General features: G+C 38.8%; 1 protein-coding gene across 1 annotated transcript; it reads right to left on the minus strand.

Annotated features, from left to right (window-relative positions):
- Positions 1 to 10,523: 10,523 nt before the first annotated feature.
- Positions 10,524 to 11,608, minus strand: LOC123953376 (olfactory receptor 1L1). The gene has a single exon (XM_046023560.1). It carries the CDS (start codon positions 11,454 to 11,456, stop codon positions 10,524 to 10,526), a length of 933 nt encoding a protein of 310 aa, XP_045879516.1. The 5' UTR covers positions 11,457 to 11,608.
- Between the last annotated feature and the right edge of the window lie 3,018 nt (positions 11,609 to 14,626).

The raw sequence follows: 14,626 nt of genomic DNA on the forward strand, positions 1-14,626 counted from the left end.
CATTTTCCTCCCGAGTTTGATAAGCATCATTATTACCATTACTTTGAACTTTTTATTTCATATAGATTTCATATCTTTTTTTTGTTCAGCTCTTTTTCTGAAAGTTTTTTGTTCCTCCATTTGGAACAGATTCTTCTGTGTCATCATTGTGCCTAACTCTGTGTTTGTTTCTATGCATTAGATATGTCTGGCCAGTTGTGTTTCCTGGTCTTAATGGAGTAGTTTTATGTAGAAAGTGTCCTGTGGCACCCAGTAGCACAAACATACCTGAGCCAGGTGCCTTCAGGGTATCCCTTATGAGGGATGAATGCTGTTGTGGTTGGGTCATAGTTGGTGTGGGTTTGCTGGTGTTTTGCTGGTATGGGGGGCCATCCCTGGCACAGCAGTCTGCAAGGCTTGGCGGCAGTATTTACAGGCATGCTGGTGAGCGGGGCTGGCTCCTGGTTTGTGTAGCTAAGGGGACTGGCCATGACTGCTCTGTGTCCTCTAAAGAATGGGAATGTCATAGACTTTAACCCAACTTTAGGTCACCCTTCCCTGGCTAGCCAATTCCCAAGTCAGCTGCTTGGATATTTGATAATGATTCTTTGCAACCACCACTTGGGAAGGCCATCAGTTTTAGATCTTTTACTCAGTTCATGAAAGCACACAGACTCTATACCTCAGAGTCCCAACATGCCTGCCATGATACAAATTGCCCATTTCCTGTCAATTGTTTTATGATCACATCTTACAATCCAGTACCTCAGTCTTTGATATTTCTCCCTTCACCTGGGTCTCTAGGTCCAAATGCAGCCCCTTACAGGAGCATTTCTTGACTGTTGATTGGAAAGAAGTATCTGACTTCTCTATTCCCTTAGTACCTGAATTTCCATTAGACACAAATTATGTTCATTTTCATATAATTTTTCAGTTAATGTATGTAGTAACAACTTCATAACATGTGTACTTGTTCATCTTATGGTAACTTAGAAAAATAAGGTAACTGGTAAAATATAACTTGAACCAAGTGTTGTTTGAAGCCAAACCATGTAGTCAATCCACTTCACAAAAAGGCCCCTCTGTCTTGCTTTGACAAATTAAAAACATTTTTAAAATTAGTTTCAGAGTTGTAGTTCAGTGATTTATTAGTTGTGTATAACACCCAGCACTCATTACATCAAGTGCCCACCTTAATGCCCATCACCCAATTATTCCTTCTGCCCGCCCTGCCAGCAACACTGTTTGTTTCCTAGAGTTCAGTGGCTCATGTGGTTTGCCTCCCTCTCAGTTTTCATCCTATTTTTTTTCCTTTCCTTCCCCTCTGTTCATCTGTTTTGTTTCTTGAATTCCATATATGGGTGAAACCATATGGTACTTGTCATTCTCTGACTGACTCATTTCTCTTAGCATAATACCCTCTAGTTCCATCTATGTCATTGCAAATGGCAAGATTTCAGTCTTTTTGATGGCTGAGTAATATTCCATTGTATATATTTTATGTTAAGAAACAGATTTCAGATGACTGATGGACTCAAAATTTTGCCTTATTTTTTCTTTGCCAGATTAAACTTGAAAGCATAGACTTTCAGCATAAAATCTACTATCCCTTGGGGCCTGATTCAAATCCAGGCCTGTTTCTAGACATTGTGAGCTAAATTGTTCATGATACAGTATTTTATGGATTATATGACTCATTTTTCTTTTTTTTACATTTTAACATCTCATATTGGAATGTGCTTAAATATTTGCATTTCACAATAATTGGTAGCCTTGTTTTCCTCAATGGTACATTAAAATAATGTATCTTACAAGTGATGGTATTTTAGATTCAGTTAAATACAATAATTTGGAATCAAGGAAGTCAAGAAAAATGTTCCCTTCATCTATGTTTGTCCTGGTCAGTTTATAAATATTTATTAATTATGCATTTCCCATGATCTGCACTTTGTTTTTCACTGGAAATATATAGAATTTGAGAAAAGAAGTATTATTTTTCCCTTTGTATTAGGTTTGCATAGCACTTAACACCCTGCCAATATTGCAGAGGGTACTCAGGCAATATTTATGAAATTGACCTAACCATGGACAAAGCAAACTACCTAAGCAATACACCTAAGTAATATATTTTCAAATGTTAGAAGATAGTAACTATTATTCCCTTAATTCTCTTGCCCTACAGTTATTTCATACTCAGTTCCTTCCCATCATGAAATGTCAATGCTTATTCTTACACTATTAGGATGTAAAAATTAAATATTCACTTTAATCATGCTATTTGTATCAAAGAGGAGACCTACTGAATGACAACCACCAGGTTATTGTAATTGACTCATTCTGTTAGTCACTGTTTCTCCTGAGAACTCTAATTAGAGGTATAATGAGTAGGTTTTAATTCTAAAGAAAATATTTTGCTATTCTGGAGAAGGAGAAACCATGGAGGAAGTAGGTTTAACTTTCATCAAAATAATGTGCGTTTAGCTAATTACTATTGTCATTAAAGACAACATTCTAAATATATTGGTATTAATTTAGAATAGATTGTAATAAATATATTAATAACAATCCTCAGGGTAACCATTAAGGAAATGGCTAATATATATATATACATATATATATACACACATATATATACACCACACATATACATATATATGTATACACATATATATATTTACTAATGCATAATAATATTTTTATGGTAATTATATATCTATAGTTAGAAAAGAAATGAGAAGGGAAACAAAACAAAACAAATGAGAAAGAAACAAAACAAAAAAATTGATAAAACACAAAAGAAGGAAGTAATATGTCTTACAAGTTTTTTTTGAGGAACCAAAAATGATGCGACTCATATAGTAAATAAGAAATAAAATGGCAGAAATAAGTCCTTCCTTTGCAGCAATTAACTTAAATGTGAATGGATTAAACTCTTCAATTCAAAGGAGAGACTGGAAGAATGGATTAGGAAAGAAACCATAATCCAACCATATACTACCTACAGGAAACTCACTTTAGATCTAAAGGCACAAATAAAAGTGAAAAAATGGAAAAGATGTTCAGTGAAAATAGTAACCAAGAGAAATATCAGACAAAACAGACTTTAAGTAAAAAAGTTGTCACAAGGGATAAGGACGTTATATAATGATAAAAGAGTCAATACCTCAAGAAGATATAAATGCTGGGACAATGCTCTTATCTATTGGAGGGTTTTTTTTTTTACAACATTTTATTTATTTATTTGACACAGAGAGTGAGCAGGAGAGCACAAGCAGGGGAAGCAGCAGAGGGTGAGCGAGAAACAGGCTCCCTGCTGAGCAGGGAGTCCAACTGGGCATTCAGTCTCAGGACCTGCGGATCATGACACTTAACTGCTTAACTGAGTGAGCCACCCAGGTGTCCCTTATCTACCCGGGTTTTCAAGAAAAAGTGGAGTTATATGCAAACAATGAGTCATGGAACAGTACATCAAAAACTAATAATGTACTGTATGGTGACTAACATAATAAAATTAAAAAAGAGAGGAAAAAGTGCACAAAAATTCTTAATGATTGCTGTTGCTAGGACTTCTAGCACTATTGTTTAGTGGCCCGAGTGAGAATCCTTGTTTCTATCTCAGTGGGAATCTATCTCAGGCTCTCCCCATTGAGAATGATATTCGCTGTGGATTTTTCATAGATGGATTTTATGAAGTTAAGGAATGTTCCCTCTATCCCTATACTCTGAAGAGTTTTAAGCAGGAAAGGATGCTGTATTTTACCAAATGCTTTTTCTGCATCAGTTGAGAGAACCATGTGGTTCTTCTCTCTTCTTGTATTAATTTGTTCTTTCACATTGATTTGCAAATGTTGAACCACCCTTGCATCCCAGGGATAAATCCCACCTGGTCATGGTGGATAATCTGTTTTTATTTTCTTTAAGATTTTTTAAATTTTTATTTGTGAGAGAGAGTGAGAGCATGCGAGGGGAGAAGGTCAGAGGGAGAAGCAGGCTCCACATGGAGCTGGGAGCCTGATGAGGGACTCCATCCCTGGGCTCTGGGATCATGACACGAGCAGAAGGCAGTCACTTAACCAACTGAGCCACCCAGGCGCCCCATGGATAATCTTTTTAATGTATTGTTCGATCCTATTAGCTAGGATCGTGTTGAGAGTCTTGGCTTCCATATTCATCAGGGATATTGGTCTGAAATTCTCCTTTTTGATGGGGTCTTTGCTTCGTTTGGGGATCAAGGTAATGCTGGTCTCATAGAAAGAGTCTGGAAGTACATGAAAAAATGTTCATCATCATTAGCCATCAGGGAAATTCAAATCAAAATGACTTTGAGATACTACCTTAACACCAGTTAAATGGCAAAAATTAACAAGGCAAGAAACAACAAATGTTGGAGAGGATGTGGAGAAAGGGAAACTCTCTTACACTCTTGGTGGGAATGCAAGTTGGTGCAGCCACTCTGGAGAACAGTGTGGAGATTCCTCAAGAAATTAAAAATAGAGCTACTCTGTGACCCAGCAATTGCACTACTGGGTATATACCCCAAAGGTACAGATGTGGTGAAAAGAAGGGCCACATGCACTCTAATGTTCATAGCAGCAATGTCCACAATAGCCAAACTGTGGAAGAGCCGAGATGCCCTTCAACAGATGAATGGATAAAGAAGATGTGGTCCATATACACCATGGAATATTACTCAGCCATCAGAAAGGATGAATACTCAAATTTGCATCAACATGGAGGGACTGGAGATTATGTTAAGTGAAATAAGTCAAGCAGAGAGAGTCAATTATCATATGGTTTCACTTACTTGTGGAACATAAGGAATACTGTGGAGGATATTAAGAGAAGGAAGGGAAAAATGAAGAGGGGGACATTGGAGGGGAAGGCGAACCACAAGAGACTATAGATTCTGGGAAACCAGCTGAGGGTTTTAGAAGGGAGAGGGGTGGAGGGATGGGTGAGCCTGGTGATGGGTATAAAGGAGGGCATGGATTGCATGGAGCACTGGGTATTATCCACAAGTAATGAATCATGGAACACTATATCAAAAACTAATGATGTACTGTATGGTGACTAACATAACATAATAAAAAATGAAATCTCGCCATTGGCAATGACATGGACAGAACTAGAAGGTATAATACTAAGTGAAATAAGTCAGTGATAGAAAGACAAATATATGATCTCACTCATGTTGAATTTAAACAAGACAGATGAACATAGGGAAAGGGAAGGAAAAATAAGACAAAAACAGGCAGGTGAACTGTAAGAGACTCATAACTCTAGGAAACAAACTGAGGGTTGCTTGAGGGGAGGTGGGTGGGGCGATGGGATAACTGGGTGATGGGCATTAAGGATGACACTTGATGTAATAAGCCCTGGGTGTTATATGCAACTGATGAATCACTAAATTCTATCCCTGAAACTAATAATACACTATATGTTAAATAAATTAATTTAAATTAAAAAGGAGTAGGAAGTTATACTCCTTTTTAAGGGTGGGGTTGGTTTATTTTAAATGTAATGTCTTGTTTCTGAATGGTTTTCTATACATAATTTTTAAAAATTCGATTTAATTAAAATTTTTGAATATAGTTGACATGCAGTGTTCCATTAGTTTCAGGTGTATAGCATAGTGATTCAATAATTCTAAATGTATGCTGTGCTCACCACAAGCATAGATACCATCTGTCACCACACAACACTATTAAAATATCACAGACTATATTCCTTACGCTCTTTTATTTCCGTGACTTACTCATTCCTTAACCAGAAGCTTGGATCTTGCACTCCCCTTTACCCACTTTTTCCTATACCCCAGCCCATCCCTTCTGGCAACCATTAGTTTTTTTTTCCCCTCTGTATTTATAGTTCGTTTTTTTTTTTTTTTTTTTTAGGACCTTTAAAAAAATTTATTAGTTTCAGGTGTAGTGTTCAATGTGTATTTCTAGTTCTGATTCCACTTTTTCTAGTATATAATTTTTAAAAATGGCTTTATGTCAGTACTGCATAGTGGGTGGGTGTCCCACAGAGGAGGCTCTGCGCAGCCCTCTGGGCTCTGTGTCGTCTGCCACAGTGGCTGAGGCTGTAGTGTGATTGGGGCTGGAAGCATTTGGGCACAGGTCCACTCAGCACTCTTTCAGAAGGAGACACATTTTTGCCAATGGAATTCATGTCACTGGGATTCAAGGGACTACCACAAGTGGTTAATTAGTCCCTGAAGGAGAGAATTGAAAAGTTTGCCATCACAACCTCTCCAGAGGGTTGGGGATCTAGGCTGCATGATAACGTCTTCTACCAAGAGGAAAACACTGAAAATTTTCTGGTCCATTTAATACTGGGGATTCATGACTCCTCTGATGCTGATTTGACCTCCCTGGGTCAAAGATAGGAACATAGGGCTTTTGTAAGGATCGATCTGATAACAAACTGCTGTTGCAAATGTCATGTGAAGGCTTACACTGTCCTCCCTTCCCTGGTTTTTATTGTCTAGGTCTGTATTTTCTGGTCTTTGCATGCAGGATAACAGTATAATTCCTTTGATACTTAAAATTTTAACAACAGACTTAAATTTTGGATATATGCTCTCCAGTTGAGGAGGACCTAAGAAAATGAAAAACAACAAAATCTCAAAGCCTAGATTAGCTACCAAAAGAAGGAAAACAGTGAGAACAAAGTATAAAAACAGAACATTTTCAATAGTTCTCAGGAAAGGAACTCCACCATCCACACTGAAGTGTAAACCAGGTCATGTTTCCACACCAAATAACTTCCATCACACTTTGGAATAAAATGCAGGTTCTTCACCGGGGCTTTAAAAGGCAACTCCATTCTAACCCTCTTGTTATAATCCAGCCACGCTGCCTGTTTTTCAGTGCCTCGAACGTTTCAAGGTTTTCCATGTCAGGATCTTTGCACATGACATTCCTTCCCTCCAAGCTCTCTGCGGCTGTCTCTGTCTCCTTGTTCATCCCTCAGGTTAACTGTCATGTTTTCTGAGGAGGACTGAATCAACAGATCATTAGGTTTGCAGACAACAATGACTGTGGTGGGTGTAATGGGGACAGGGTGGAACAGACTGGTTTAGTTATGATAGTGTGGCTTTTGAGTTGGGCCAACTTAAAATGGTGGCTCTGGCCCCTTAGTAGTTTCATGTTCTCAGGCCAGTCAGTCCACCTCTCTGCTCTCCCATTTCCTCTTCTGTACATGATGGGCAATAAAATCTTTTTCAAAACTTTTTGTTGCTGTCAGGTGGGAAGAATTGACATGCATAAGATGCCTACACTAGTTCTTGGTGTTTATTTGGCATTCAAATATTAAAAACTTCTTTTCATTTATAAAAACCCAGCTTTACTGTGGTATCATTGATATTCCCAAACTGCACAGATTTAATGTACACAATTTGATGTGTTTGGACACATGTATACAGCTGTGAAACCATCACCACCAACCATTAATTCCTCCTCTTAACTCCTGAGCAGTTCTCAGAAGCCTGGCATTTCCTAACTACCTTCTATAATTCCTTACAAGCCCTCTCTCTTCTTAGTATGGATCCTTTTTTGAAATGACTTAAGGCAAAATTAGCTTGTTTGAGAAAGTTTTCCTCACAGTCATATTGGACACTTAGAATAAGGGATAAGGTCATAGGTAAGGGCATGGATCTGAGGGACTCCCTTTCTCTTGAGATCTAGGTTAGTGTGGCTCAATGACTCCATTCCACAACCTGGAGAAGTTTAAGTTATCCTGGAGATTTCTGCACATTTTTAAGAGGTATATGTCCTTTTGGTCCATATCTGCCTCTGGGTTCTTGTTTCCAGGAATGCCAGATAGGGGCTCAACCTCTTTGACCTTGAATTGATTTTTTCTTTTCAAAAATTGCAGAAGGCAGAATTAATAAGTCAGAGAAATTTGTCTTTACAGTCACTGATGCATCCTTTGGGAGGCAGGACAGGGGTTAAGAGTAAAAACTATAATTGTGAAGACACAGTTCAATTTCCAGAACAATGTTAAGTGTTTGATTTTCAACGAGTTATTTATACTTTTTGATCCTCATGTATCCCATCCGAGATATGGAAATAATGAATTTGTGTTTATTTCAAAGAGTTAATAGAGAATTAGTCTCATCATAATTGTAAAGTGCCTAGTCTTGCCCCTTTCACAGTTAAGTGCTTTATGGTTACTGTTATTATACGGTCTAAGCATCGGCAGGGTTTCTTGGCTGAAAATCCAGGTAAGATCAGATAGAATCCCTCAATTCCAGTCAGTGGAAATGTAATCCTATTTCAATATATCTACAATTCCAAGAGGCTCGTGATTTCATTGTGATCTCTTTCTTTAAGTTTCTGCTTCTATCACTCTCCACACTGATCATATATACAACTAAGCCCTTTTCTAATGACTCACACAAGGTAGTTTTGTGTGGAAGGGGTTTTGCTAAAGGTGTTTGTGTGTGTTTGGGTGAAATAGATATTTTCATAAAAGGAACAGTTTCTAACGGACTCTTCATCAACCTGCTATAAATACCCTTTGACCGGTTTGTCTTGACAAAATTTTCACATCTGGTCAATTCCTGCATAGTCTCTGATTCACCCCAGCTGGTTGACTCCTCTCCCCTGTACATCTTTCTATGTGAATAATGGAGAAGAGCCTCTTTTGTGTGCTTCCCATGACCACTGCCCTTTTCTGTGAACTGACTGTGGAGGGGGAGCAAAATAACATATTCATGAGTTTTGTATTTTTCCCTGAATAACTGTCCAGTGTCTGAACCATGGGCCAGCTCTGTAGAGCATGACCAGGCTTTGGTTCTTCTTTGGTTCTCATTCTTTTATGAGACTTGTTTGTGCAGCTGAGATTTAGGTCTTCTCTTTTTTCCTTGTGAATCCTTATAATAAATCCCTGTGACAGTGTTGAATCCTACCTGAGCCCTGTGCTCTTGGAAGACAGTAGTGGTTAGAGAAGAAATCATCCCACCCTTTTGTGTTCTGAAAAATAGGTGAATGTTGAGCCTCAGCCAGAGTCTGAGTACCTTCCCTTCTTCATGGTTCCTCTGAAGTGTCCACTGATGTCAGGGGAATATTTTCCCTGATCAACTATCCCATCTCACCATTGTCACCAGCTCATTTCACTTCATGACATGTGGTTCTTTCTAGCCTCAATCACTTTCACCTATAAAAGAAAGCCCTTTTCTGTCTGACCTTTGAGACCTTTGCAGATCTCATGGTTGGGATATTCTTCCTGTTACAATAGGCCCCTCCCCTTTATTGCTATAGACCCTGTCCCTCCTCTTGCAATAATCCTTTCAAATGAAGTCTTCCCTTGATCGAGCCCAGAGTCATTTTTTTTGTAACAACTGTTACTTAAATGTATGTTTGCTTCTATACCTTATAACTGAAAATGACCCAAATAACACAAAATTTCACTCCAAAATCTTGTATTGCCAATGATATTTTGTTTCCTTCTGCTCCTGCAGATTTTTGGCTATCAGATTGTTGGCTTATCATCTAGCACATAATCTTTTGTTTTTAAGACTGACACATGATGAATAAGAAATAGACATTTTTTACATGAACAAAATGAATTCATAAACCTCTGAGTTGCCAAAAAAATTTCCAGATAAGTAGTGGCTTTAATATTTCCTAGAACTCACAAATGAACCAAAGCATTTTTCCTGCCCAATTCTGTTTTTACGGTAAGCAGGTTGGGTCACATCTGTTAAGGAAGAAGAATCCCTAGCAATTGGTGGCATCCATTGCTAGGGTTATTGGGACCTAATACTTGACTCCTGAGAGAGTGGTGAATCTGAGTTTGGGTCATATGAAATTAATAAGAAGAGAGTGCAAAGTCAGTTGTGCCAGGTGGGAAACAGAAAAGAATGCTGAGACGCTGTGCTCTTGGGGAACTGGCCTGGGACTGATTCACCAAAAGTCATCTACTGGGCTGATTTCATTTGTTTACTATGTAATAACTGTAGCAATCAGGACCTTAATCTTTGCAGCAATGCATAGGAAGGAGTCATGGCCATTATAAGGGGGAAAAGAGAGCTCTTGCTGTCAAAAAGCACTTGGGCTAATGTTGTAAGTTACACACACACACACACACACACACACACACACACACACTTAAAGTCATTCAAACAGCTTTAAATGACTACATAAGAACACTCAGCCTTATATTCAGGATGCCTATGAATAAGGAGTTTCTAGTGATCAAACTCAAGGATGAGGGAATTCCGTAGGATTGAAATTAAGTGAAATGCATGTGATTTTCTGGAAAGGATATATGGCTGACTGAAATTTAGACTGGAGCACAGAGAACAAAATTCAAGTAGACCTTGCCCCAGGCAGATAATATTAGAGACCACTGGAAAGTCAGCATCATATTTAGGAGTAGTTTCAACACATTAGTTTCATCACAGGCAACAAAAGTTTTTCTATCAGAGATGCAGCACATCAGTGAAGTTACCATCCTTCAGAATAGGATGACAGACATTAAAAACCTGCAGCCAGGGGCAAGAAATTAATGGGATTCTCTTAAGACCTCAGATCCTCTTATTGGCATTTCACCCGGTGCATCAGCTTTGCTAAGCCCTGTTTCATGTCTTTGTTCCTCAGACTATAGATAAATGGGTTTAGCATGGGAGTCAGTATGGTGTAGATGATTGTTGCTATTCGATCCTTGACAGTATAGTTGGACAGGGGCTGGAAATAGACATAGCTGATGCTTCCATAAAACAGGGTCACCACTGTGAGATGAGAGCCACAGGTGGAAAATGCTTTGTGCTTCCCGGCAGCTGAAGGAATCTTTAGAACAGTGATAAGGATTCTCAAATAAGAGATGATGATGCATGCAAAGGGTGTCATTATGACAGCCAATCCTTCTGTCATTACTGTGATTTCTTTGACAAAATGGGAGGAACAGGACAATTTTAGCACTGGCTGGTCATCACAGAAAAAATGGTGGATGACATTGGAGGCACAGAAGATGAGTTGATTGGTTAGGAGAATGTGCAGGAGGGAGTGGAGGTGTGGAATGCAGAAGGAGATGATCAGAAGGAGGACACAGCGTCTGTGGTTCATGATGGTGATATAGTGAAAGGGATTACATATGGCTACATAGCGGTCCATGGCCATGGCTGCTAAGAGGTAACTATCTGTGTTTCCAAAAGCTATGAAGAAGTACATCTGGGTCAGACACTCACCATAAGAGATGGCCTTTGTCTCTGATAAGAAGTTCACCAGCATCTTGGGGATAATGACTGTCACATAGCAAATGTCAACAAAGGACAGAATACTCAGGAAAAAGTACATGGGTGTCTGAAGGCGAGTGTCTGAGCGGATGGCTAGGATGATGAGCAGGTTTCCTACCACTGTGATGAGGTAGATAGGGAGGAACACAGCAAAGAGTGGCTTCTGATCTTCAGGTCGAGAGGAAAGTCCCAGGAGGATGAATTCAGAGGGTCTTGTTAGATTATTTCTTCCCATAGCCTTGGGTTCACCTAAAGATAAACTGTCATTATAACAGACACTTCCAACATTTGATATTGTCTATCCAAGATTTTTAAAAATTTATTCTTCCTATCAGCAATTAAAACAGCTAAAATACTACAATTACCTGGGTTGTGACTTCTTTCCATTAATGTTCAGAATTCAGAAATTAATTTATATTTTAACCTCCTTTCAATCTTTTGCTGTAAAGGGAGACTAATACAGGGAAAACAGAAATGGAAAAAAAAAGAGATAGGGAGAGAGAATAAGAGAAGGAGAGAATTTTCTGAAAGGAGAAGAGCGAAATCTTAGAGAAATTATCTTCTGATTGAGGATTTTCAGTCATCAGTTCATGGCAGGAAGATCAGCAGTTTGCTTCCCATTTAATTGCCAGCTGATGGAATGAAGATTTCTGTGAACTCCGATGTTTCTCTTTGTGTCAGTTTTTCTGGAGACTGAAAATTATCTGAAAAGACATTGAAATATGAATTCATCCAACAGTTACTCTATGCCCCTTATTTTTAGTGAAAATAAGTTGAAGTAAAACAATATGCACGAAGGGATAAAAGATAGGCAGACAGAGAAAACATTTCTTTTAATGCTACTATCGATTCCATCCTTGTGCCCAATCCCTGTATCTAAAATTGTTGCTGATAGTATGTGCTTGTTTATGTTGTAATTCTTTTCCAGATTTCTGGTTTAGCCATAGATATGCTTCCCAGAAAAAATACAGAGGGAAGGCACCTGCTCCTAGACAAGATTTCAACCTTCATGAATCTGAAGGTTTTCTTCCCTGCTTCCTCTGGACCTTCTGTATGCTGGGGGTAATGTAGACATTCATAGACTCCACCCTCTGTCAAGGGAGCATCCTTTGAGACTGTGAAGAAGTCCCTGAAGTTTAGGTAGAGGAGACATTAGAAAACAAGCTAACAATTATTGAAGTTTTGGATTTTCCTCTCCAAGGATCCTGGGGAGTATCTGTGCTTTCTTTCTCTCTTTGCAATCACCATCTTGACCTGGTTCCTTTAGGCCAAAAAGAACACCCTATGTGAGGTTGGCTGTGGTGACAGATGCACAGTGCTGGCTCTCCCAGACTTCCTGAGCATTTATCTCATAGCTGTATTATTTATGCTGAAAGACAGTCCATAGTCAGACAACCTTTTTTCAGAGTCCACATAACTTTGAACTAAGAAGGCTGGAACGCCAGATGCCACCACTTCCCCATTTCTCAAGCTTAGAAGTCAATGTTGGCCAACGTTCTTAGAACTTCAGAATATAAAAATTAATAGAGTTAAGATTTTAGATACCAGACTTTACTCTTTACTCTTCTCTCTGAAGCATCCCTATGTCTGCTCATAAAACACTGATGCACGATCCTTGTTTTTCCACTCAGGAAAACCACCAGGTGAATATTTTTTGTTCTGTGGAATCTCGAATTCCTGGTCATTTGGGGCATCTCTCTTTGTGTGTATTGCAGAATTCCCAAGTTAAGACTCAGACCCTCCTGTCTCCCAGTATAACCATCACCCAAGAATATCCCATTCTTCAGGATTTATTGCCCCTTTACCCATTTGTACTATCATGCCTTTGCTAACAATGTAAGGTTTGAATTCAGCCTCCTCCAGGACACTTTTCTTGATGACTACCAGTTGGAATGGGTCTGTTAATGACCTCTTTTAACGCTTTGGACTTTCACTCTAGTCAAAGTCTCAATTTCTTTGTCTTATTGCTTATACATTAATTCAAAGAGCCATAAATTAATAATTTAGTGAGTGCTTCCTCCATAATAGACACTTAGCTAAATAAAGCAAATGTAGTTTTTCATTTAATTATTGGGTCACCTTTATGAAATAGATGGTCTTATTTTCTTTGCTTCAGAGATGAGGAGTCTGAGATCAGAAAGGTAAAGTGGGCTGCCCAATGTAACACAGCTAGTTAGTGACAATCAGTTTTTGAAACATCTCATGAGGTTATTTAGTTTCTGCTTGACTCCATCCTCTTAACCTGACACTCTCCTGCTTTTTCATGATGCTAGTGAAAACGATTTGGGAATCATGTACTGAATTACAATTCTGAAATAAATCCTGCTGCCCAAAACATGAACATTCAAAAAATGAAATATTGAAGTTTTAAAGCACATTATCAGGTTAAGCTGCCTCCCATAGGACTATATAATCCTAGAGATCAGCACTCATGCCTATTAATATCTGCTTGCTCCAGTCAATTTGTTCATAAATATTTCTTGAAGCCCTGCTATATGTCAGAACTGCACTAGGTGCTGAAGATACAGTGGCATATAAAACAAGCAGTTCCTACCACATATGGCCCCTCTAGTACCTTATCCAAGATAGCAGTTTCTCACCAAGCAGTCATAGTATTTCTTCACTTTTTTGTTTATAGTAATTAAAAATAAAAAAGTAGAAAAGCTTAAAGAGAAAAAGTAGTAATAATCCAGGTTCCTATCACCCAGGATAGTTGACAACAATAACACTTTTTGCTCTGTTTTCCTTCAGTCTTTTGTTTCACTTATTCACAAACCTTATATACTTAAAAAAATTTTATTTTATTATGCCACCATAAAATACATCATTAGTTTTTGATGCAGTGTTCGAAGATTCATTGCTTATGTACAACACCCAGTGCTCCATGCCATATGTGCTCTCCTTAATACCCACTGCCTGGCTCGCCCATCCCCCAACTCCCCACCCCTCTAAAACTCTCAGTTTGTTTCTTGGAGTCCACAGTCTCTCATGGTTCGTCTCCCCCTCCTTGTGGAATTTCTTCAGAAAATTAAAACTAGAGCTACCCTATGACTCTGCAATTGCATTACTGGGTATTTACCACAAATATACAGATGTAGTGAAAAGAAGGGCCATATATACCCCCGTGTTCATAGCAGCAATGTCCACAATAGCCAAACTGTGGAAAGAGCCAAGATGCCCTTCAACAGATGAATGGATAAAGAAGATGTGGTCCAGGGGCACCTGGGTGGCTCAGTGGGTTAAAGCCTCTGCCCCCGGCTCAGGTCATGATCCCAGGGTCCTGGGATCGAGCCCCGCATCAGGCTCTCTGCTCAGCAGAGAGCCTGCTTCCCTTCCTCTCTCTGCCTGCCTCTCTGCCTACTTGTTATCTCTGTCAAATAAATAAATAAAAAATCTTAAAAAAAA

Source organism: Meles meles, chromosome 11 (assembly GCF_922984935.1).
Source record: "Meles meles chromosome 11, mMelMel3.1 paternal haplotype, whole genome shotgun sequence".
Taxonomy (NCBI): Eukaryota; Metazoa; Chordata; class Mammalia; order Carnivora; family Mustelidae; genus Meles; species Meles meles.